Here is a 25,743-nt window from a genome sequence, read left to right on the forward strand (position 1 = left end):
TGATGGGATAAGATAAAAACTTCCCAGTCATAAAAGGGAATTCTTCCCCTCCATCCCGGCTGTGGGTTTAAATCATTATTTGCCCTGCATCCCCAGCTCCTGCTTTTGTTTAGGAAAAAAATATCTTCTAGGTACAAACACTTTTGTGCCCAGCAAGAGAGAGTCAGATCCTCACACCTAACTAATTATTTTGGTGCTATCTTTTAGTATAGATGGCCCAATGCCTCAGATTTGAACACCCCCAATTTCAGAGGAGGGTTCAAGATCCAGACCCAAATCCACAACCCTCTCTGTCATTTGGGAACACAACAAAGTTAGCACTCTGTCACCTTTTGACAATGTTCACTCTTATGAAAAAAGAAAAGGAGTACTTGTGGCACCTTAGAGACTAACCAGTTTATTTGAGCATGAGCTTTCGTGAGCTACAGCTCACTTCATCGGATGCATGAAGTGAGCTGTAGCTCACGAAAGCTCATGCTCAAATAAACTGGTTAGTCTCTAAGGTGCCACAAGTACTCCTTTTCTTTTTACGAATACAGACTAACACGGCTGTTACTCTGAAACAACTCTTATGAAAGTACATTAGTGTCCTAACTGACCATATAGTTGCCAGTTTGTGCACACAGCTGAGGCACGCTATTTTCAAATATTTGCTATTTTGCAGAAATCCTGGCTTAGGACCCAGCTTGAGTGCCTCAGTTGAACACTGGGGTTGGAATTCACAAGGGGGACTTAGGTGCTGCCACGATCAGCATTGCAGTGTCTAACTTTTAGAGGCCCTGTCACCAAGTGGAATTCACAAACCTGAGGTGCCCAGGCCCCCTAAACAAGCAGGGTACGGGAACAATTTTTATAGTGGGGGTGCTGATAGCTGTTGAACCAAAATGTAAACCCTATATATGATGGAAATCATTTGAAGCCAGGGGGTGTGGCAGCACACACACACCCTAGTTCCAGCACCTATGTATATAAGGCAAGAGGAGAGTTAGGTGCCTAAGCATGGGATGCACAAAAGACGTCATGCTGAGAGGAGAGCTGCCTGAGCTAACACATAGGAAATGCCAAGGAAAGGGGTAAGGCCTATACCCCATCCATCAAAGGATGTTGGGTGCTTAACTCTGGGTCAAAGGGAGGTGCTTTTCTCCACTTGGAATTCAGCCATGAACCCTTTCCTGGAGTTAGGTGCCTAAGACAGGCCAGCACTTTTTCAAGAAAAGCAAAGGTGGGGGAACTGGCACCCCCTACCCCTTTAATAATTTTTAGCCTAGTGGTTAGACCACTTACTCAGGACTTGAAAGACCTGTGTTCAATTCCCCTTTTGCGGAGCAGGGATTTGAACTCAAATCTCCCTTTTCCTAGGGGAGTGCTCTAATCACTGGCCTATGGAGAATTTTATGACAGGGCTCTCTAAATCTCTCCAGTTGAGTTTTTTCCACTGTGTATAAATGCTTCAGTAGTAACTGAGCCAGAGAGAGAATTAAAATGCATCTGTAGCCTTGCTGTAGCCTCTGCTTGGAGGTGAAAGAACCAATGTTAACATCTCTGCTGTACATCAGGTAAAGAGGTGAAATGAACCCCAGGTCTCCTAGGTAAATGTTCTAATTACTGGGCCACCACCACTTCTTATTCCTCATTCTGGACATTTTATGTAGGTTTAAGCATGTTCTGAGCACATCTACCAGATGGGGCCCCAGAGGTAAACTAAGAGGGGCGTAGGTGTGAGTTAGGCACTGAGCTGCTGGGTAGCATCAAAACTGAGGTGGCTGTGTGCATATCCAGGTGCTGAAATTTAGTCTGCTCAGGGACTTTAATAGCAGAAACTATTAGATCCCTAGGGACATTAGGCAGCTGCTCAGCAGGGGTTTTGTTAATCCCAGTGTCAGCTAAATGACTTCTGCATCTTCCCCATATTATATCACCATCTAGTGCAGAAGAACCTCCCTGGCCCTGTTATTAGTGGTTCCTCCATCTCCCCCTTTATGAATATCGTGTAGGGTGACCACCCATCCCGAATTAGGTGGGACAGTCCCAAAATGCAGAATTCAAATCCTGGTCCTGGGCTGAATGACTTCAGGACAGCATTTGTCCTCAGTTCCCTGCAGCACTGCTCAGCACTTGCCCGAGTCTCAGAGGTGGCGCCAGCCTCTTTCCGGTGGGGGAGCAGAGGTGGATCTTAGCCCCCCCTTGCCAGGATGCTCCACCCCCTGCTCTTCCTTTCCCCCTGAGGCCTCGCCCGCTGGCGAGGCCAGAGGCCAGAGCTGGGTAGTAGTAAGAGCCACCCAGACAGCCTGGGCTGCTGTGAGGAGCCCTCAAGTCCTGGACCATCCACCTGCCCTGGGCCTTGCACCCTGGGGCATGAGAACATGGACTGGGGCTACTCTTAGGCACCCCATCACCCCATCCAGGGCAGATGGAGGCTCCAGGGCTCCCCACAGCAGCCCAGGCTCCCTGGGAAGTTCTTACCAGGGCTCGGCTCTGGCTTCCAGCCTGGCCAAGGTGTGAGGCCTTGGGTGGAAGAGGAGGAGCTGGGGGCAGGCCACGGGAGAAGAGGAGGAGCAGAAAGTGGGGTCACAGAGAGAAGGCAGGTATCCTGCATGTGTCCCGCTTTTGCCTTTTGAAAAGGTGGTCACCCTAATATCATGATGGGTGTGGCCCACCTCTGATTTTTAAAATTTAAATTAACAATAACTATATATGTCAAGATGTGTCTCTTCATTGAAATAAGCCTTTGCGAACTTGAGATCTGCACTAAATTAGAAGAATTACTAATCAATAATATACATTCTATATTTACTGAAACTTATTCTTCAGATTTCATGGTGTCACCAAATATATATATATATATATCTAGAGGGAGAAAATCACCCTAATGCATTACAAGTAGTAATTAGCTCAAACCAAAACTGTGTCTCTGGGTGCCCCAAAGTGAATCCAAGTCCTAAATTTCTGGCTTAGGCCCTGCTGAATTTGAAGTGGGAAGTCTTCCATTTTTAGAATATAAAAATACTTGAAAGAGAGTCTTTTTAGCAATATGAGTAGCTTCTCTTTTATTCTGCGCAGTGCAAAATTGTATTCATATTATAATAAAAGAAGAGGAAGAACTAAGTAGTAAAAATTAACATTGTCAGGCCCAAATTAAGCGGAAATTTTTTGTTTTTACAATCTTAATATTTCTCAGTTGCGGGTGTGTCTTTATATCACTGGTCTCTATTGTATTAAAAAAACATACATTGTGAAATAAATGCTAAAATTTGAAGAACAGCTTAAGGATATTGATTCATTCTTACTTGACAGGTGAAATCATGGTTGCAGCACTAACCACAGCAATTATGGCATTAAAATGTCAAGAAATTAGGGGTCAGAATAACAGATAATTTTCTTCCTTGTGTCAGATTAAAAATTGACATTCTTTGACAGCACAGGATCTCTTGCTGAGAAAATTATGACAGCTTAACTCATCTTGTAAATGTAAAGCTGTAATTGATAATGAACAATTTACTGTGACAGCCTTCTCCTGTGGAGAAACATGACAGAACATCTCTGGTACAAAGTCTGTATCTCTTTTTAATATGTAAACAGCAGTGATATTGGACATTAGATGTTATTTGGAATTGTCTTTACTGTTGGTTTACATCATAATCCAAACCCTTTTTTTCTGGACAGGTTCAGCTGACTTCAAAGAGCTGATGTTAAAAATGCTAATGCATAAAACAATGATATCTAAAGCACACTAGGTAAAATTGTAACTGTATTATTTGTCCATCTATATTATCTGAGGAATGACCGTTTCACAGGCTACTCAATATAAATCTCATGGCCTAAATTTTCAAAAGTGACTAGGGATTTTCGGTGCCTCTATTTTTGGGTGCGCAACTTGAGCAACTTTGAAAGGAAATGATTTTTCAGAAGTTCCAAGCACCCATTATTTTGAAAACAAGTGTCTCAAGTTTGGTACCCAGACATGGGAGAACTCAAACTCACTAGTTATTTTTGAAAAGCCAGGGCCTTATTCTTCTACTTCATAAATTATTGTGTGATTGAAGCATGAACAGCACACTAATATACGTTTCATTTAAAAAAGAATGAACATAACCATGTGAATAATTTTTCAGTACTGCCTTGTGGATTAAACTGAAAATGATTAAGAGGAGATACTCATTTTGATGACTAAAAATGTAATTAAACTAGTCACATGTAACATTGAAAACACATTTTTTGTATAAACTCACAGAAAGTCAATATTTTTGGCTTACCGTTTATTTTTTTGTTTAAAACTATTGCCAGATCTCCATCTACTTTGATAGCACACAATTTGTTCATCATTAGTAGTGTTTAAAAAACCAAGTGAAGCATTATACTGTACAGTTTTGGGTTTGTATGCACATTCTAGCTGACTTTTCTTTTTTTTTTTTTTCATACTCAGTCGGAAATGTAGATAGGCAGTGCATTACAACTGCTAGCCTTTATATGTATGGCATGTTCAGCAAAAGATGAATTGTATGTTTGCAGAAAAAAACAAAGGAATATGAAGAAGACTGGGTTCAGATATTTGTTCTGAGCAGTCACCCGTCAAAATACCTGAGCATACCTGCAGCCCACACAGCCAAATTGAAAAATGATTAAAATGACTAGCATTTGACAGTCAGTATCCATGCCCGTAAACTAATCCTAGGAGGACAGTTTTGCAGGCAGCTAGTAGCGCATACAGCCTATACAATATTTATTTCTTTACTGTGGACTTTATAGTCAGTGTATTTAAATGATTTAAAAAGTCATAATGATGTGGTGGTCTTGCAGTGCTTTTCAGTTACCCTCCTTTCTGGGTTTTATATTTTAGATGATATTTTCTTCTCTTATCTTTCTTTGATCTGACAGGAACAACAAAGCATCCCTCTGGATCTGCTACAGTGAAATATGCCCACAGGAAGCAAAGTTTTCACTTTTTTCTTTCTTGCTGAAACACTCTTTGCTACTACAGAGGGCTGACATGATAGGGTTGTCAAGAACCATCAAGATAGATATATCTTTAACAAAGAGTTGGAATGGGAGCCTTTCCTGCTGGCTGAACCTAGAAAAATTATGAGGAAAAAATTAACACACTTACCATTCAAATAGAATAAAAGACTTACATAATGACACCCACTGCTAACCCTTGCGAGCATGTGCTTGTTCTTACTCTTGCTCTGAGTTATTCTTATTTCTTTTCTTTTTTCTTCTGTGATCTCTTTCTTTGATCTGACAGAATATCAAAACCACCCCTCTGGATCTGCTTCATTGAATTATACCCACAATACTGGCCACTTACATGTTCAGTGTTGCCTAATTGCCTCCATACAAGGGATGCTCCTGGCTTCCTCTCTGGGAGTAGTCATTGTTCGAAATGATTTTGAATAGTTGTGAAATAACTGAGAGATTGTCAGTGGTGTCAGTATCCACTTTTTTCCAACTTAATTGAAGGAAGATGTACAGCAAAAACCCTTATACATGCAAAAGCCCTAATGAAAATGGCAATTATTTGTTACTCACTGAGGGCTAAGCTCTGCTTTGAGGAATGTATACATGGATCCTGTTGACTTCAGCAGGAGCTCCACGTCCTCACCACTGTGAATTTGTGTCTTCCAAGCACCCGGAATAGACATTTCCTTCTTTCACCACACATCCAGATTGTAGGAGAAATACCTTTATTAGTTCAGGGTGTTTTCTGTGTGTTTGCATGTGAGTATGAAGAAATTATCCTGGGAATGCCAACTTGAACAAATGAGTTTTGCCTTTAGTTATAAAAGTGGTTGTGTCTGTGATCATTCTTATCTCTTCAGGGAGTGAGTTCCAAAGTTCAGGTCCAGCTCCAGTGAAAGATCTGCCTTCTGCACTTATGAGCCTTCTCTTATTAATCAATCCACAGTTACGTTGTTTTGGTGGAACTTCACTGGTTAAAGGGATCGTGATCTCAGAGGGAGTGGCATTTGCTCTTGTTGCTAGGCACAGTCCCATAGAAGACTTTGAATTCAGGACAGATTCCTCAAACCAGTCTCTGTGTTCAATGGGGAGTCAGTATAAGTAACACATAGGCCATTTACACGAGCGAATCAGAAATCAGAATCTGATCCATAGAGTTCAGAACACAAAATAACCTTAAAACCAAAATATTATTCTAGTATGAATACATTATTTCACACTAATTAGTGACTCTCCATTGTGCCTTTATTAAGTGAGTACATTAGAACTGATCAAATAATGAAAAATACTGATTTGTGACTATTTTCATGAATAAAAGCACTGAGCCCAATTCACTGTAATTCCTGAATCCTATTATTTGTTGTTCCTAAGTATTCAAAGAACTGAGGTGGTCATGAAAATATATGATTCCTAATACTTTGACAAATTGTAGCACAAATGATTTTATCCAAAAAGTAAAACCAAAAGTGTGGAGTTTATTTGCTACTCATTATTCCCCTGTTTAAAAAGTTTGTCATCCACACAGAGGAGGAAGGTGAGCAATGCTATCTGACTTAGATGACCCACCACACAGCACAAATAACACAGAAATGTTCCAAGTGAAGAATTTGCACATAACTCATATAGCTGATAGTTATTTGTAGATGAATTAATGCAGAAAATCAGGAGAGTTCTTGAATTAAGAAGTGAAGAAAAGAGTTCTTCACTAACCAAAAAGAGGGCTTAATTTATAATGAATATTATTTGTAATGAATAGTCATGTAACAAATGACCACTTCTAGAGAGCAAATTGATCCTTCACTTCTTATACCTCTCTGGAGCCATCTTAAAGTGTTATCTCAAAATTAGATTTGTAATCAGTACAATTCATGTGAAACAGATAATTCCACTACTGTCCAGCTTTTACTACAAAAATCTGAACAATTCAGAGCTTATATATAAAAACTGTTTCTTCATCTTCAGAATTTTTATTGCATGCTGTTGAGAGGTACTAATTATTGATTTGAAAAATTAGCAGCAAATACTTTACCAGACACTTCAAGTCATATTTTACTCAAGGTGGGAGGGGTGAAAATTACTGGCTGATGATTATAGTGGAAATAGCTAGAAGGGGCTCCTTTTTCTTGATTAGCAGATTTCAGATATATTATACAGTCATTACCACAGCATAAATTAACTATTATTCAACACATTTTGCATATATTAATTTGTTGGAGTAGATATTACTCAGTGTAAGTGTATAGCAATTTCAGTTATGGAGCTGTAAAACCAAACTTTTAAAACATTTTAAACATATTGATAATGTGCCTTTTTAATGCCATTTTGAAGCCTGGGTAGAGCATATCTATATTATAGTTTTCAATTTATGTCAAGAACAGAGAGTGGATTTTTAAAGAATATTTTGTTGGAAATAATCCAAATGTAATTATTTCTTTAAGCTCCCTGAACATTACTGTGTGTGCTTTTATTTTTTTAAACAACAGTATAGCCTACTTTAAAAAGTGAAACCATAAAACTATAACAAATATACAGACAAGTTACAGTTCTGGTCTCACAGATCGTATATTTAAGACTGACCTTTCAGCATTTGTAACTCTGTAGCACATCCCAATTAGTCCCTTTTCAGCTTTTTGTTTTGAAGGTTTTCCTATTTTCTAAGATAGCTTTTGTGGCCTGTGGTACATGAGTTGAAGGCTCGGGGCTGACTCATGCCATACCAGCACTACCAGATTTCGGATGTTTCTGCCAGTATAACATGAAACAGTAGGATCTGACACAGTCTCTGCACTTTGGTCAGAGAGAAAGGCGAAGGCAAGATTTAAGGGATGTGTTAGGAAAGATTGATGAGACTTGTGGGAGAAAAACACTAGTGAGAGGATGGGACGCACAAGAATGCTCTAATATTCTCCTTTCCTTCAGTTTATACCATATATCTACAGCAAATATTGATACTCCAAAAGTTCACTATAGAATATCTTCACTCCGGTTTACTGTCACCAAAATGGAGAGGAAACATTATAAAAACAGTAGAGTAGAAGAGCCGCATTTTTTAATGTGATTTACTGGATTTCATTAGCAAGAAAAAGTTTTCAGTCATGGGTTTTACTACTATTCTTTCAACAAGCAACTAGAAGCAGTTGAACATGACATCACATTTTAATTTTTTATATAGTTTTATTTTTATAAACCAAAAAAATACTAAAATATGGCTATTATATACTTTGATTTACTAACTGTGTCTGTTTGTGTATTCCAAGCATTAAAAAATAATGCCTTATGGTGATCATGTTTTATTTCAATAATAAACCAGAAGAGAAAAAATCACGGTTAAAATGCATTCCTTCATGATTAAATACCATTTCTTTTGTATTCCTGCAAACTCTCAAAAGGCCTGCTCTGTTATTTGTTTCTCTATTTTCTTGCTTTTTTCTTGGCTTTCCCCACAGAGTATGTTCTTAATTGTAAAGCAAGTGGAATAAAATATAGTGTATATCTCATTCGATTCAGCTTTCCGAAGTATATACGTTACCTAACTCATGACGGGAGACATTACTCATTAGTTTAGATATTCGATTAATCTTTTTTATCCCACAAGGAAGCATTCTCTAGATTTGACACTATAGCTTCATTTATTTATGTATCTACATCTGAAGATTATAATATACCAAAAATTCAAAGATGCACTTGGCCTGTGACCACCTGAAGTAAAATTAAACTATGTAAAATAAGATTACTCCGATTTGAACAAAATATTCCATTCCCTATAGAAATTACCAGAAAAGCTCTAGCACAAAAATCAGTCCCTATTGTTTACTCACAATTGCGGCTCTATTATCCTCTCTGCTGGGACTCCATGCAAACTCTACCAACAGGGCTCTCTAAAGAGAGCTGTAGCATTGGTGCCCTCTTTGGCTGCCCTAGCCAATGGAGGTGAATAAGTCCCTATTAGTTAATAGTCCATCTCCCTCTCCTGCTTTGGTGCAACGGCATCTGTAATATTTTATGAAGTTTTGGATGTATCCTTATTAGAAAGATTGGAGGGAGTTCATTGATGAGCGTCAAAATGTTGAGAGGACAGGAAAGATTGATTTACGGGCAAGATTTAAAGAGCTTGACAAGTGGTGACTGAGTAAAGAGGGGCCATAGTAAAAATCTAGAAATATCCGAAGGTTGCTATAACGAAGTAAGGTAGAGGAATTATTTAGTGTGTCACCAGAAGTGTATATCTATCACAGTCTGGAAGGATATTCACAAAAGGAAAATGTAGGCTGAACTTCAGGAAAAACTTCCTGGCAGATGTAATTAGGCTATAAAATAGTTTCCAGAGTAAATTATGGAATCCCCATTATTTGCGTCTTTTAAAACTAGAATGAACAACCACTAGAAAATATAGGGAACACTCTTGCATTGGCAGGAAGATAGACTGGATGATCTAAAACTTTTCCATCAGTAACGTCTATTCTGCGGTGTAACACTGCCAAGCCTGTAATGACCATAGTGTGAATCCAAATGTACTGGCAGTAACTCTGTCCCAATGTCAGTCTGTGTGATGAGTTTACTGTTCTAATTAGATTGGCTCCCATCATGATCCACTGCATTTTTAAAATTGTTTTTTTCTTTTTTTATAACTTGTCCTTAGCTTTCAGGCCAATGACTTTTTTGTGTATAAACTTAAATTAGCGGTTTATTAAGAGGACTACATTAAAAAACTTACTTCATTATCAGGGGAAAATTTTCATTATGGCCAGATTGGTTCCTTAGAAGATCATCATTGTTGTAGTCTGTCTGGAAAATCCGATACATTCAGGCTCCTCTACTGATTTGAATGGACTGGAATCCATAAAAATATGATGCAAATGGACTGGAATCCATAAAAATATGATGCAAATATGATCCATAAAAATATGATGCAAAAATATGCTCAGCAATCATTATTTATATATTATTACCAGGGGCCTTCGTTTATTGCAGATTTGCTACCACAACAACTGGCATGGAATTTAGAGCTTGTCACAGATGTTAAACAAATAATGGCAGCAATACTCACCCGTCTCTTTTTTTTCTTATATCACCTACACCTGTCCTGTCTTTTATTCTTTTTGGAAATACGAATTAGTGCTTATTAACTCAGGTTCATGACCATCTTCAAAAGTGGGAAGGGGAGAGGAAAGGATGGGCAGGAGAGGAAAGAAGATTGAAAGAGAAATAGAACATTGAAATGGCATCGGGGAAATTGAATTGGAGACATAGTGGAAAAGGAAAAGGAGAATAAAGAACAGAGTTGATGGAGATAAGATCAAAGAAAGATATGGAGACATTTAATTTGTTTTAATTAAATAAAGAAAATGACTCCCTCTCCAAATGTGTCCTGCAGAAACTTTTCATCTTTTTATTGTTAATTTTAAATTATTTTTAAAGCTCACATTTATGCTTTTAAAATATAAAAATAGTTAGGACAGCTATAAGCAAGCACTGTTAAATCTCACAGCCACTGAAAAGCATTTTTAATTAGAAAAGAGTGGGTAAAGTTTCACAGTCTAATTGAAACCTCCTGCTGGTATTACTATAATAATATTGTGTTTTTATGGGTAGGGTGCCCCTTCCCAAAGGCCTCAGAGCACCTAAAAAACAGTCTTAAGCAAAACCAAAGGCAATAGGGTCTATCAAATGGTATTAAAGTTGGTGCAGACACCAAAAACAAAACTCCTCCCTCTAACTCAGCTCCAAACATACAATTAAAGAGCTCTCAGATAGCATACAGAAAAACCTCACCAATCTGCAGCATGGGGAGGGATCTCTGGTTCAGATTAGTACAAATCTAGGGGGTTAGACAATTTTGGTAACATCACACTCCATTCAAACCGGCAGAGGCAACACCATGCCAAAGCCTTGGCTTCACTCCCACCATTCATTAAGGCCATGAAACAAGGTTAGGGGACTTAGAGTTCTTCATCTTCCTGGCTCTTGCTGATGCAACAAGTGAGGGAACAGCAGGGCTAAGCTTTCACTGCTTCTGTGAACTTCTGGGCCTTAGGAGTGCAGAGGCATTCAGTCACCCATCTTGCAGGATCAGGGAAGTCTTTAAAAAGACTGCAACTCTCCCATTTCATCTGTGGCCATCTTTTCAACTGCTTGCCACATTTGGACCAGCATCCAGCAATGTGTAATCAAAGATGGATGCTGCTGCTTTCTAAAGTGAGTGGAGAAGGGAAAGTGGCACTCAGTTCTGCTCCTTCCTCTTTCTTGTCCAAAAATGTGAGGGGAAGATGGAAAAGTGGGGAGGGGGCAGCTCCAGCACAGCCATTTTTTTTTTAGACTACACCGACCTGCAAGTCCCCCTCTTGGAAGACAAAGCGGAGGAAGAGGCTTTGAGAACAATGTGGCAACAGACATTTTTAAGACCTCCTCACCCCATTCCAGACTACTAGCCATGTATCTCATCAGTCGTTCAGCAAATAGAAGCAGGTGAAAAGGGTGTCGCTAGGAGTAAGTAGTGCGATGAACCTAAGAAGCTAAGGGGGAGAAAGGGAGAAAATGAAAGAGGAGAGAGATAGGCAGGGACAATGTTATGCAGGGCTTTGGAATTAAAGATGCGGAACTTGAATGTGATGTGGAATTGCAGAAAAGCCAGGAAAGGCAGAAGTAATCAGAGCATCCAGGGAGGATGATGTTCTAAGTAGCATCTTTTAATGAACAAGCGACTCAAGTGGTAACTTGCTGGAATTGTACAGCAGGGAGCACACAGAATATTTTTATTTTATTTTATTTTTATTTCTAAATACAAAAAGATGCTTTTCTGTAGTTGTAGGAGCCTTCTGCCCTTCATTACAGTCACAAAAAATAATAAGCCCCATTCTCAATCCACATCAGTGAAACAATGTCCATGTGTGTAGATTGCATTGAAGGATGAGGACCTTTAAGAGGAGCTGATTAATAGAATTAAACACCTGAAGGGAAAGATCATATAGTCTGACCACCTGCACAACATGGAACATAGAGCTTCCCCTAGTAATTCCTGCATCGAGCCCCAGGAATATAACCATAAGTTTTGGAGCCTGGGCAATGAGGAGGACTTTGACGTCTGTTATCTGATGTGGGTGCAGGCTGGGTGATGAGAAACTGCCACCTACATTCATCTAAAATCAAATTCCAGGGTAATTCCCCCTTTCTAATTTGAGTAACAAGAGGAAAGTGATTTTTGGGTAAAATTATCGATTATCTGAAAATGGAATATTCTGATTGACCAACTTTCACAATCTTACCTGTTCTTGACACTAAGATATACCATTAATGAATTATTTTATCTGGCTTGTATTAGAGTTAGCAGAGAAATCCTCCTCTAATGTACTGTACTCAGCCATTGAATGCTCATAGAAAGTAAGGTTTTCCTTTATAAACTTAATACACATTCGGGTGGATGATGAAAGATCAGGTTTTTTTCATTTGGCACAGCTGCAATGAACAGAAAAGTGTTTCAGTAAATTTTATCATGGGACAGGAATTATACATGAGCATAATATAAATTATGGCTTTAGATCTTTTATAGCACCCACTAAATATATAATTCTGTAACATTTGTAGAAAATCATATTATATAAAATTACAATAAGGAGCAAATTGGTTTTGCTTTGGAGAGGAATTTTTTTAAAAAATTGAATAGAATTCTTCAAAATTTTGAACAACTTTATCCAGCTCAAATTTGCCCTCATAGTGGCTGAGCGGCAATGAGTCCACAAGCCTCATGGATGGTCTACCCATTGAGAGGCTATGGTTGCATGACAGCTGAGACTGCACCATGTTCTGTGTAGGCACTGGTCCCTCAGAAGTAGTTACATAATGTGTGTTTTAACATTGCACTTCCAGCCAAGTCTGCCCCCTTTGTAGGGGTGGAGTCTCTGATGACTTGTATAGCTGGCCACAGACATGGTGGAGCCTAGCTCTTCCTCCTATCTCAAAATGCGTGGAGTAGTGATCCTCAAGAATGGAAAGTTGGGAGAGCTAAATGGCTCTCACCCGGCCTCACCATCTCAATTAAAAGCCATCCTGGGTGCCCAGGGGGCATCTTGCTGCCATTGCTGCCTCACTCTCTCTCTCCTTGTAATTCAGGTATGTTGACCTATGTTTCTAGGATGCTGTGGATCTGACCAATTACTGTTCTTCTGCATTAGGAGGGAATATTTTCCAGTGGGCCTAATTGTAGGGTGTCCAGAAGGTGATTTCACCTTCTTTGCAGCATCATGATGGCACCTTCTAGTTTAAAAGGAGTAAGAATGGGAATTTTAATAGTAGGAGAGACATATAGGAATGTTAAATGTGTTGTAACTTGCCACGGTATCCATAGGCAGCTGGTGAAAATATTCTTGGGGGGAGTTAAGCCTTCCCCCCCCCCACTCACCCCACAGCCATTTCTTCTGTCCTGTGGGTCTGCACTGCTCCCCGCTCCAGCCTGTGGGCTCTCACTGCTCACAGATTTGGAGGAACCCACCACAGCATCACTTGATGCATCTATGTGTATGCAGACAGCGCCCTCCCCATATGATGCTCCACACATCCCATTTCTTGCCAGAGGCTGATGGGGTAATCAGGGGGCTGATGGGAACATGGTTTGGTGGAAGCAGAGGGGTTGATGTAGCAGGAGATGATAGGATCTGAGGAAGCAGGGGGATGATGTGGTGGAGGGAATAGTGGGATATGATTATTATCAGAGTATGAACATGCCATTTCTTCTGAAGGGGAGCCCTCATGGAGTAGTCAGGAAGAAGAGCACCTCCATGGAACTGTTCCCACCCCCTTAGAGCTGTCAGGAAGAGGAACCCTCTCCCAAGTCCCCCTCTCATGAGGTTGCCTTCGCTCCACATGGAGCAATCAGGATGAAGAGGACTGCCCTTTGGGGGCAGATAGTGATTTACTCACCTGAGAGCTCAGAACAGTCCTATGGGCTTCACTCAAGGTCTCCAGCATCACATGGAGGGGGAGGAAGAGTGACAAACATTTTAAGGTGGTGTTCTAGCCTTACCCTTTACCTTGTTGGCAAGTTAATATGAGCGGGAGGGAGAAATGTCTTTGGGCTTCACTGCCCATGTGTGTGTTGCGGGGAATGGCCACTTCCCGAAGTGCCAGGGCATAGCACCATTCTGGATTCCAAGTGCATGAATGGCACTCCAGAACAATCTTGGAGCACTGTGCTCCTGAGACGGGGGGGTCTGAGCCCCCTATAACCTTAGCCACCCACTGCCTATGCCAGTATCCAGTGGAGATAAAGGTGGTAATTGTCAGCTTCCAGAGACTCAGGATGTGGCTGTTGGACCTTTTGCCTGTAAGGACTTTAATCTTCACAGACTGAGGTCCCTCTTTGTAGCCTCTTTTCCACTCACAAAAGGATGGCAAGAGGATTTAGTGGTGGACTGAGCCGTACAGGTTAGGCTGAAATGGCTCAATCCCAAATTATCAGTTATTTGGTTTGAGGCCATTTAATCTCACACTCTATCCAGTAAAATAGATGGGCCCCTCCCCACTGTTAAATTATTAAAGTTGTGTCACTTAAATCCACCCCTGAGCCCATGTTTCATTCACTTGATCAAATAACCAACTGCACTGAAGAATCCAGACTAGCTGAGTCACTGCTTGTTTGTAAAATGCAACCTTTCTTCCCCTCCAAATGTGCAATAATAAAACAGAAATCAATATTCTTAACCTAATTTATCAAATGTCCTGAAGATACTGATGCCATTTAACAGCTGTAGACGCAAATAAAAAAGCAATATCTCACACCATTAGTACAAAACAATAACATTTTCAGGCTGTGTATGCTATCCACCAATGGGCTGTCAATCATGTTTGCTCTGAAGAACGGAGTGCTTAGGGGCTGTTAATCATGCTGGCTGTGTGAGAGAACACATTAAGAAACACTGTGCCACTATTCACTGAATACAAAGATAAACATATACAAAAACAAATACAGATTAAAACAATGAGGAATCCGGTGGCACCTTAAAGACTAACAGATTTATTTGGGCATAAGCTTTCGTGGGTAAAAAACCCAATTCTTCAGGTACATGGAGTGAAAATTACAGATGCAGGCATTATTATACATGAAGAGTAGGGAGTTACCTTACAAGTAGAGAACTAGTGTTGACAGGGACAATTCAATCATGGTGGATGTAGTCCACTCCCAATAATGAGGAGGTGTCAATACCAAGAGAGGGAAAGTTGCTTTTGTAGTGAGCCAGCCACTCCCAGTCCCTATTCAAGCCCAAATTAATGGTGTTAAATTTGCAAATGAATTTTAGTTCTGCATTTTCTCGTTGAAGTCTGTTTCTGAAGTTTTTTTTGTTGAAGTATGGCTACTTTTAAATCTGTTATGGAATGTCCAAGGAGATTGAAGTGTTCTCCTACTGGCTTTATGTTACCTTTTCCTGATGTCTGATTTGTGTCCATTTATTCTTTTACGTAGAGACTGTCCAGTTTGGTCAATGTACATGGCAGAGAGGCATTGCTGGCACATGATGACATATATCACATTAATAGTTGTGCAGGTGAATGAGCCCCTGATGGCGTGGCTGATGTGGTTGGGTCCTCTGATAGTGTTGCTAGAGATATGGGGACAGAGTAGGCAATGAGGTTAGTTACATGGATTGGTTCCTGGGTCAGTGTTTCTGTGGTGTGGTGTGTAGTTGCTGGTGAGTATGTGCCTCAGATTGTGGGGCTGTCTGTAAGCGAGGACTGGCCTACCTCCCAAGGTCTGTGAGAGTGAGGGATCATTTTCCAAGATAGGTTGTAGATCGTTGATGATATGCTGGAGAGGTTTTAGCTGGGGGCTGTACATGATGGGCAGTGGTGTTCTGTTGTTTTCCTTGTTGGGCCTGTCCTGTAGTAGGTGACTTCTGGGTACTCGCTCTGTCAATCTGTTTCCTCACTTCCCCAGGTGGGTATTGTAGTTTTAAGAATGCTTGATAAAGATCTTGTAGGTGTTTGTCTCTGACTGTGGAGCAAATGCGGTTGTATCTTGGGGCTTGGCTGTAGACAATGGATCGTGTGATGGAAGCTGGAGGCATGTAGGTAATCTGTCAGTGGGTTTCCAGTATAGGGTGGTGTTTATGTGACTGTCACTTATTTGCACTGTAGTATCCAGGAAATGGATCTCTTGTGTGGACTGGTCCAGGCTGAGGTTGATGGTGGGGTGGAAATTGTTGAAATCATGGTGGAATTCTTCAAGGGCATCCTTCCCGTGGGTCCATATTATGATGATGTCACAATGTAGCACAAGTAAAGAAGGGGCGCTAGGGGACAAGAGCTGAGGAAGCGTTGTTCTAAGTCAGCCATAAAAATGTTGGCATACTGTGGGGCCATGCAGGTACCCATAGAAGTGCCACTGACTTGAAGGTATAAGTTTTCCCCAAATCTGAAATGGTTGTGCGAGAGGACAAAGTCACAAAGCTCAGCCACCAGGTGTGCCGTGTCCTCATTAGGGATACCGTTCCTGACAGCTTGCAGTCCATCCTTGTGTGGAATATTGGTATAAAGTGCTTCTACATCCATGGTGTCCAAGATGGTGTTTTCAGGAAGATCACCAATGCATTGTAGTTTCCTCAGGAAGTTGGTGGTGTCTCGAAGATAGCTAGGAGTGCTGGAAGCGTAGGGTCTGAGGAAAGAGTCCAAATAGCCAGATAATCCTGCTGTAAGAGTGCCAATGCCTGAGATGATGGGGCATCCAGGGTTTCCAGGTTTATGGATCTTGGGTAGCAAATAGAATACCCCTGGTCGGGGCTCCCGGGGTGTGTCCATTTAGATTTGTTCCTGTGCTATAGCAGGGAGTTTCTTGAGGAGATGGTGTAGTTTCTTTTGATACTCCTCAGTGGGATCGGAGGATAGTGGCCTGTAGAATGTGGTGTTGGAGAGTTGCCTGGCAGCCTCCTGTTCATAATCCGACCTGTTCATTATGACTACAGCACCTCCTTTGTCAGCCCCTTTGATTATAATATAAGAGTTGTTTCTTGAAGCTGTGGATGGCATTGCGTTCTGTACGTCTGAGGTTATGGGGCAAGTGATGCTGTTTGTTCACAATTTCAGCCGGTGCCCGTCTGCAGAATCACTCTATGTAGAAGTCTAGTCTGTTGTTTCGACCTTCAGGAGGCGTCCACGCAGAATTCTTCTTGTAGTGTTGGTAGGATTAATTTCAGATTACAGATTAATTACAGATTAATTTCACTGCAGTATTAGTGGTTTGCTCAAATTTATTAATTGAAGTCACAGAATCCCAATCATTCAATCGGATGCCACTTTATTAACATACATAACTAACCAACAAATAGTGCTTAAGGACAAGTAGCCTTTTCAAGTTACCTTGGGGACAGATATCCCCTCATTCCTTCCCTTTCTCTGTGCAATAGATGGTGATACAAATTATTAATAATAATAATTAAATAATAATCCTCCCCCAGCTCACCAAGTTAGGGCTCAGTCTCCACCCATGCAAACTGAGCACTGGATTGTGGCATAACTGAAGGCACTTTGCAATAGGAGCAGATGGATCATGGAGGACAAAATTTCAGTGGACTCACCAGTATCACAGGAATTAAGTCAAACGTAATGAAGCTTTGGTGAAATAAGATACCCTAGAAAGCTTAACTGAACCTGGCAGTAGTCTTTTCTGACATTAGAATAATTGACAAATGGGAAGAAAATGAAGTAGCTCTGTAGCCAGTAACATCATTGTTTTATTATTTGTAAATAAAAATATAAGTAATTTTAAGAAATCCTCCCACTCCTTCCATGCTATTTAGTTGTCTGTAATTACATGCATTAAAGTGATTTATGCTTCATGTTTTACACAGGCAGCGTTGGTGATTATTATCAAAGAGGGGCTAGTTGGACTAGATGGACCAGTGGCTTCTTCCTCAATAATAGTCCCTGTGTTTCTCCATGTTCATCTTGAAAATATATTGGAGGAAAATAACTAATAAAAAGCCATTATACCATAAAATTTTTTTGTTTGTGTTTATAAGTTCAGTCAGTAATGAAGAAACTTAAGTTTTTGGGTTTTTTGACATTTAATAAATGTGCCCTTTTTACCTACTACACTCGAAGAAACAAAGATTCCCTCTGTCATTTAATGGAAGAATTGATTTCTGTTTCTTTTATGTGAAAATAAATACTCACCCAAAATGCCAAAGTCAGGTCACACTAAGAGAGAGACAAACATAGTTGCATGTTCATTCTTCTGGATGACAATAGGGCTTGATCCTGAAAGGTGCAAAGCACCTTCAGCTTCCCAGTGGCCTGGCGTATGTCGAGCATGTCTGTAAATGTGAAAATATAAACACAAGCATCTATTGCTCATGAGCAAAATACATCATTTTTAGAGTATTACTTATTGTAACCAGGATGTGTCTATATTGATGTGCATCCAGGGCTATGTACAACATGTTTATCCATTATCTACTCTAGGAGAAGCAATATTTTTATTTTGAACATTATAAAGTTACATTTCTCCTGGTTATATAAATGAGGATCTTTGAGCTGGATGTCCTTTTCAACTTGCAAATAGCCAGTAATTTAGCAGATTCATTTTGTTTCCTCAGTCGGACCTGTGAAATACAACTAACAGCTTTGGGACAGGTATCCCCTAATTCCTTCCCTTAAGACCTTGTTTTATCTTTCTGTGATATAAAAGCTTGACCATACACTACCAAATGCTCCCTAAAGTGTTTGAGTACAAATCTTGTTTTATGTATGGTAAAACAGCAGGGAGTCTCTATTCAGTTCCTCAAATTGCTTTCCTGCAATGCCTTACTAAGTAAGCTAACACTAATATAATTGTAGTTTTGCTGTTTCACTGTTTCAAAGGCTTTAAATTTGGTAAGCTAGTGCTTTCAGAGCTAATGCTCTTTCTCCATTGAGGACATTTTGAAGGTGAAATAAAAGTAAATGTAATTCTATAAGAAAAATATTAAATTAGCTAGAATGATTGTGTGTTTCAAGGAGTGATGGTAGTGCTTTGTACATTGGTACTGAGGACTTGGTGGATGGGAGAAAGGAAAATGATGCATTGGAATAGAATTTTAAGGAACATTATACAAAGCAAGAGATGTGATTATTTAGAAAAACAATTCTATGCCTCTACAGGTCCTGTGATTAATTTGAAATACTGAAAGTGCACTGCCAGTTATATAAAAATTGCTTATAATAGCTATTTCCTATTCCTGCCTGTTGCTTGAATTACTGGAGATGTTCTGGGGAATCTGCTTTTGATCTGTGTATGCTATGATCTAGTAAACTGAGCCCAGGGCTAGGAATCAGGAGAACTGTGATCTATTCCCAAATTTGCTGCAGATATGCTATGTATCCTTAGGCAAGTCATTTAACCTCTCTGTGTCTCAGTTTTCACCTCATATATAAAATGGGAATGATAAGACTTATCTACCTTTCTAAAGTATTTTGAGCTATGTGGAAGAAGAAGAGCTACAGACCTGCAAATTCTTATTATTTATGGTGCCCCTTGTGCAGTAGCATAGTAATGTTACATGCATTTTAACAAAAGCTATTTATATAGTTTCGTTTCCTTAAAAAGTTCCAAACATTGTTTTAAAAAAAGACATTTTCACAAGAAAAAGATAATACTTATCATTCACAAAGGGATTTAGGATTGTTTTGGGTTTTTGTATTTAATATCTTTGTGAGTAGAAGCTGACAACAATACCCAGTATTGCCTGTTTACGGATTAAGACCTTGATCCTGGTACTCCTTCAATTCACTGCCAGGATTACCAGTAACTTCATTGTTTTCAAGATCAGTAGCATAAAGTAAAGGTAGTGAACATTTACTAGAACATCTTTAGTTGTAAAATAATGGATACTGTTGACAGGTAAGTTTTAAGTGTCCATCTCTTGTCATCTGAACAAGTCATCCTGGTTTTCCATGGTATTCTTCCTTTCTCCATCCTCTGCTATCATAAATCTTCTTGAACTGCCAGGCAAAGTCAAAAACGTTTATGTAAATTGACTTTATAGCTGAACAATCAGAATATTCCTGAGACCGGGCAACATGAGACCAAATGAGTGAATTAGAACTGGGCATCAGTTTACAAAATGTAATAATTAATTGCAGTGCTTCTACAAGAGGAGGAAAGTATCAGTAATGCAACCACTATAAAAGCTGGTAGAGGAATGTATGTTTTGTGATCAATATTGGTAGTAAATATAACAACTCACATTTGTATTTCAAAATATGATTCTTAAAAAGCACTATTGTAATAACTTTGATAATTGTCTGAACCACTGATAAGTGGGAGTTATTTGCTTCAACTGATTATTACCAGAGTTGCTTGGAAGCCTGCAAATCCCACTATGTCTGGCATTAACTGTTGCTATTAGTCCTTGTTTGCACTTATGAACACCAAATTCACACAAATTAAAGCAAAAAATAAAAAGTTTTGTTACAGAGTAACGTGCATAATATAAAATACTATGTCTGTGTTGAATTGAATCAAGTTTCTGTGTATTTAAAATACAGCTACAATGGAAACTTGCCAGTTTGCACCCATGTGTGATCCTGCAAGATGCTGAGCTCCTATTAGGAGATGAAGTCAATAGAAACTGAATGTGCTCCTCAGTTTCTAGGTGATACTCAGCACCTTGCAAGATAAGGCCCCAGGAGACCCGCTGCAAACTAGCCCGTTCTGTGAATTAATGAGTGAGTAAGCAATTATTATAAAAACATGAATAACGCATCACAAAATGGACTTTATTCACTCAGGGCCTGATCCAAAGCCCACTGAAGTCAATGGAAAGTCATCCATTGACATCAGTTAGACTTTGTCTTAGATTCTTATTTTGTCAGTATATTATTTATGATAATTCATTGAATATTAGAAATATATTGCAATAATATTTTGTAAATATTACCAAAATTTTAGGAAATGTCCCTATGGCATCTATTACAGCCTCTTTTTTGAGAAATGGGGAGAGGCCAACAGTTGTTGTGTGTGGATTATAAAGAGTACATTTTATCAGACTGCACATTGAAGAGGTTCTACTGCCTCTTAAATTGTTTTAGAAGAAATAATATAATTTATCAATGGGGTTTATATTTTAGGGGGCTTTTTCAGGTGCTGTTTTCTTTGCATGCTAAGGTGAGAAAATCATTGACGCAAACGAGAAAATTATTTAGGGCACAGTCCTTTCAAATATATGGGTATATACTACTTAGTATTTTTTAAAATCAGCTGCTTAACTTAAAGTGTAGTTCTGGATTTTCTGAAATCCACTGAAATGCAGCCTGTGTGTCTGAAAGGCATGTAGAGTTCTTAAATAGTATCATTAGTGGAGACAGCAATAAAAAAAATTGCCAGCAATTGTTTTAAATATAGCTTAAAAACAGTTATATGTCTGAGTGGGTTGTGTAAGTGGTTGAAACATTTCGGTCTGTGGGCCAGTTTCTGCTGTTTATGGAGTTACTCAGTGTCATATACTGGGAGCAGAATTTGGTCCTGAAATTTAAAGTTGAAATTACTAATTATATATTTCATGGTTTTACAACAGTCGATATTCTGTGGTATAAAAACTGATCCAAAATAAACACAAAAACTAAATATTCTCTTATCTGGTAAAGGAATACTACCAAGAAGTTAGATGGTTATCTAAAGACTTTTATTGTAACTCCTGTAGCTATAGTGTATCTTGAAACAATATATTTCCATTATTTTTTTATTTTTAACTACTGTGTTAGTGAAATTGTGATTATTTTTTTCTTATACATTATCCATGAATTTTGTTTCTCAATTTGCTTTCCCCCTCCTTTAAGATCCCAGAGGCGTATTTTATTAGAGATCCTCATACTTTCCTCCTTACAAAGGACTTTATTAAGGTATATGTGTTGTATTTGGTGCAAAGAAATCTCTCAAGACCTTAACTGCATGTCCTCACAGGTTAACATTTTCACATGTAACCCCAGCTACTGGAAATAAGAATGGTTATTTGGTTAACTGAAGCATGCTTGAAAGGAGAAGCAAAGCTTGTCTACAAAATACTAACACTTGGATGAGTCTGCAGCCTGAGAGAAGAGCACCCGGTGAATTTTCTGGACTTTTTTCATGGCTGACTTAGGATTTGCTTGCATTGTCAAATAGTGTGTTGACCTATCTCTTTGATGCATATTGATTATGACAATCACTCTCCTTTCCCTGCAGGCCATGGAGGCACAGATACAGAACTTTGGACAGACGCCATCTCAGTTGCTTATTGAGCCACATCCGCCTCGGAGCTCTGCCATGCACCTGGTGAGATATAACTGCTGGTTGGGAATTTATTTCCTTTCAACCTGAGGATCCTTTATAGGTCATAAAATACCTATTTAAGTAACACTTTCTTTTCATGCCCTGAGTTGCCTACAATGCCATAGCCCTTACTCTGTGCAGAAATTGCATGCAGGCTCTTAAACAGCAAGGTGGAAGTTGGAATAGCTCTAACTTCCTACAGTCACTGACTTCTGTTGCCCAATCTTGGATTCAAAAACTGCTATCTTCATAAATATGTATTTGCTGATTATAACCGCATGAAATAAAAATGACTGCATGCTTTTCTCATATTAAACATTTTGTTTCAAAAAAAGGGGGAAACGTTCCAGAGTGATTTATGACCATTGGCTGCTTGTCATGAATGAAGAAATGTAGTTCAAATCATGCTGGAACCCTTCTGTCCATTCCTGTGAAAGAACACATCATGTCCTTGTAATTTCAATTTGAACTTCAGCATTAATTACCAACGCACTCTTTTATGTGCTCATTAGAGAATTATATTATGTAGCCAAAGTGAAAAATACTGATATCTGTCTCTATTAGCGTCTTTGGTGTAAACAGCTGAGGGCAAGAAACTTCCTATGAAGTTTCAGTAAATAGATCATAATATTTTCATTAGCTTTCATAGTTTCCATTACACATAAGGAAAATCACATTGTGCAAATGGCAATTCCTCTGGAAATTTTAGTTTTGCTCTTTTTTAAATTAAACAGTATCTGCAAATTTACATGATAGCTAGATATTTTAGATCTTAAAAATGTAGATAATGTATTTTAGACAGCAGTTGAAATCGATAGATTCAGAAAAGCAAACGATTACTTAAACTTCCTAGAATTCATCCTAGTTGATACAGCAGTTAATTTATGAAGACATCTAATACATTCAAACTGGGCTTCAAGAAGCAATGAACTTAAATTGCAGCAGGTTGGACATTAAGAAAAACTTCCTAACTGTCAGGGTGGTTAAGCACTGGAATAAATTGCCTAGGGAGGTTGTAGAATCTCCATCATTGGAGATTTTTAAGAGCAGATTAGACAAACACCTGTCGGGGTGGTCTAGATAATTAGTACAGCCACCAGTGCAGGGGACTGGAGTAGATGACCTCTTGAGGTCCCTCTTGAGGTCTATGATTCATATAATCTCACTGATAATAAAAATGTTACTAGCCATGAAAAAAAATTATGTTCTACCTACAGAATCATGACCCTGATTTTATAATCATTTATACTTTTAAATATGATTTGTAAGGAATTAAAAAGTAAAGTCAATTCATGTAGTTTTCTCTAAAGGATTAACTTAAATCTATAATACATTAGAAATATAACTAATCATCTGTGGGATTTCTGAGTTCCTCCTCTAAAAATTCTTGTTTCAGCCATTGGACTTTATACAATTTTATGTTTTTGATGTAATAATGGGTTAACTGACTCTTCTATTTGACTCCTATCTACAGTGTATGAATATTAACTGTTCTGATCATTTTGTATTTTGATTTTTTGAATTAATGCTGATTTATCATTTTACAACCTGTAATGATAACCTAATGGACCTTAACCATACCTCTTCTCTATTTGTCCTCATGTAATGATCCAGCAATAGTTTTCCCTCCTATATTGCTAGTGCAGATAGCATTGTTTTCCCTGTATGTACACGTGTTTGCCTACTCACTTTAACCTTGTTTTCCCTCAGACCTCCTCACTAATTGTGTTATCCCTTCTGTTTTCTTCTGCTCTCTTCTCCTTTCTACTCAACAGTGTTTCCTTCCACAGAGTCCACTCATGTTTAAAGATCAGATGCAGCAGGATGTTATAATGGTGCTGAAATTTCCATCAAATTCTCCTGTCACACATGTGGCAGCCAACACGCTTCCCCACCTTACCATTCCTGCAGTGGTAACTGTGACTTGCAGCAGACTTTTTGCAGTGAATAGATGGCACAACACAGTAGGTATGTGCTCATAGATAGATCTCTTATTTAACCGTTCTGTACGCAGTGCATCTTATTTAGTTTCAAGTGGAGTAGCTGGGTTAATCCCACTCGCCTACAGATAGGCAACAAATTTTTAGCCATTTATCCATGTGTATATTGAGTACTCAGAGTGTCCATTTTCCATGGTATCACTCCAAGAAGCACCCTCCCTAAAGCCACCACGTGAGCTTGGCAGCCAATTGCTTTGTGCTACATCGGTATCAGTCTTTGATGTAACATTTTTGGGACAGTACTATTATTCTTGACGCCACATATATAATATGCCACAATTTTCAGGAATACGTAGTACTAGCCTCGCTAGTATGTGTGTATCACTGTTCAGTATGTGAGGGAGTGTCAGCTATGTTCAGATGTCTGTCACAAGAGCCAATAGTACAAGCAAAAACTAAAGGACTATATTCCTTGGCTCCGCTTACAGTGTGTCCGGTATGGGTGAAGTAGAAGAACTTAATGATTGCCTCTGTGAACAACTAAGTGGTCATCGATCTATTTCAACATTCCCTTCTATTCTAAATGTTTCTGTGCTCTGTCACTGTGCAATACACATGTCAATGGTGATGCACAGCTATCTGGTTAAAGGTAGTTTAAACAAATCCAGGTATCTGACTTATCATTACCTTTGAGTATTATATCAGGTACCTCCACATTTAGAGGTACCCAAAGTTTATCCAGAGTTTTAAACATCTGTTTTTAAAAGAGAATTATATTAATTTTGCTCATCCCCATAGCCTGAAAGTTTGAAGGGCAAGAAGTAGTCGTTGGCATATATAAACTGTGAAATGGAAATGTATTTGTAAAATGTTTTCTGTTCGGAATTAGTAATCTGAGCCTGCTACAGGTAGTGGCCATGTGACTAAAAGAGTCATTTGCTTACAGTCATTTGTGACACTGGCAGTTGAGGAACCCAATGTAAGATACCATAAACAAGTCAGTCTCCTACAGTACTTTAATACTAGTTTTAATAATATTGTTCTGTTAGTCTTTTGTAAATGTTTCAGGTCTTCTGGGGACATTGGCTAACCACCCTTGACGATTAGTAGGCTTCTTGGGGAACCTCCTAGTATGTGTTACTGTCTCCTCCATTTCTTAAAAGGATCTTTTAGTGGGCAGTAGAGGAGTGGGAGTAGTGAAACGCACCCGCTCCCACCACTTTAGTGAGACAAAGGTAAATAATAGCTGGTGCGGTAGCTAAGGAAACCTCAGGTGTTCCCTAGCAACCATGCTTTAGTTAAGTGAAGCCTTATAGGCCTTGATTTTTCCTTGAGGTTCATGTAACTATTTTGTTCACTTACATACATGTAAAACATGAACCTCTTTGCTAACATGCAGAATTCAGTTCACAAATCATATGTGAACTAAACCATGCACCCTTTGTGCGACCTGGTAGTTATCTAAAATACCACAATGCCTTTTGGATAAATAAGGCAAAAGAGAAGGGGAAGCAAAACAATCAAGAAATTCAAAATAAATCCTACACTGTTCTTAGCTTTTACACTGTATGTGCC

The 25,743-nt window shown here is 39.0% G+C and overlaps 1 protein-coding gene across 7 annotated transcripts in view; it reads left to right on the plus strand.

The window, feature by feature from the left end:
• The window catches only part of NBEA (neurobeachin), an 837,833-nt gene that overhangs the window by 783,031 nt on the left and 29,059 nt on the right, over nt 1-25,743 (plus strand). For all 7 annotated transcript variants that reach the window (XM_027833036.3, XM_043531828.1, XM_043531837.1 and 4 more), the window contains 2 exons: nt 22,142-22,231; nt 24,004-24,196. In XM_027833036.3, coding sequence (XP_027688837.2) covers nt 22,142-22,231; nt 24,004-24,196 — 283 coding nt within the window. The remainder of the gene's footprint in view (nt 1-22,141; nt 22,232-24,003; nt 24,197-25,743) is intronic.

Source organism: Chelonia mydas, chromosome 1 (genome assembly GCF_015237465.2).
Source record: "Chelonia mydas isolate rCheMyd1 chromosome 1, rCheMyd1.pri.v2, whole genome shotgun sequence".
Classification (NCBI taxonomy): domain Eukaryota; kingdom Metazoa; phylum Chordata; order Testudines; family Cheloniidae; genus Chelonia; species Chelonia mydas.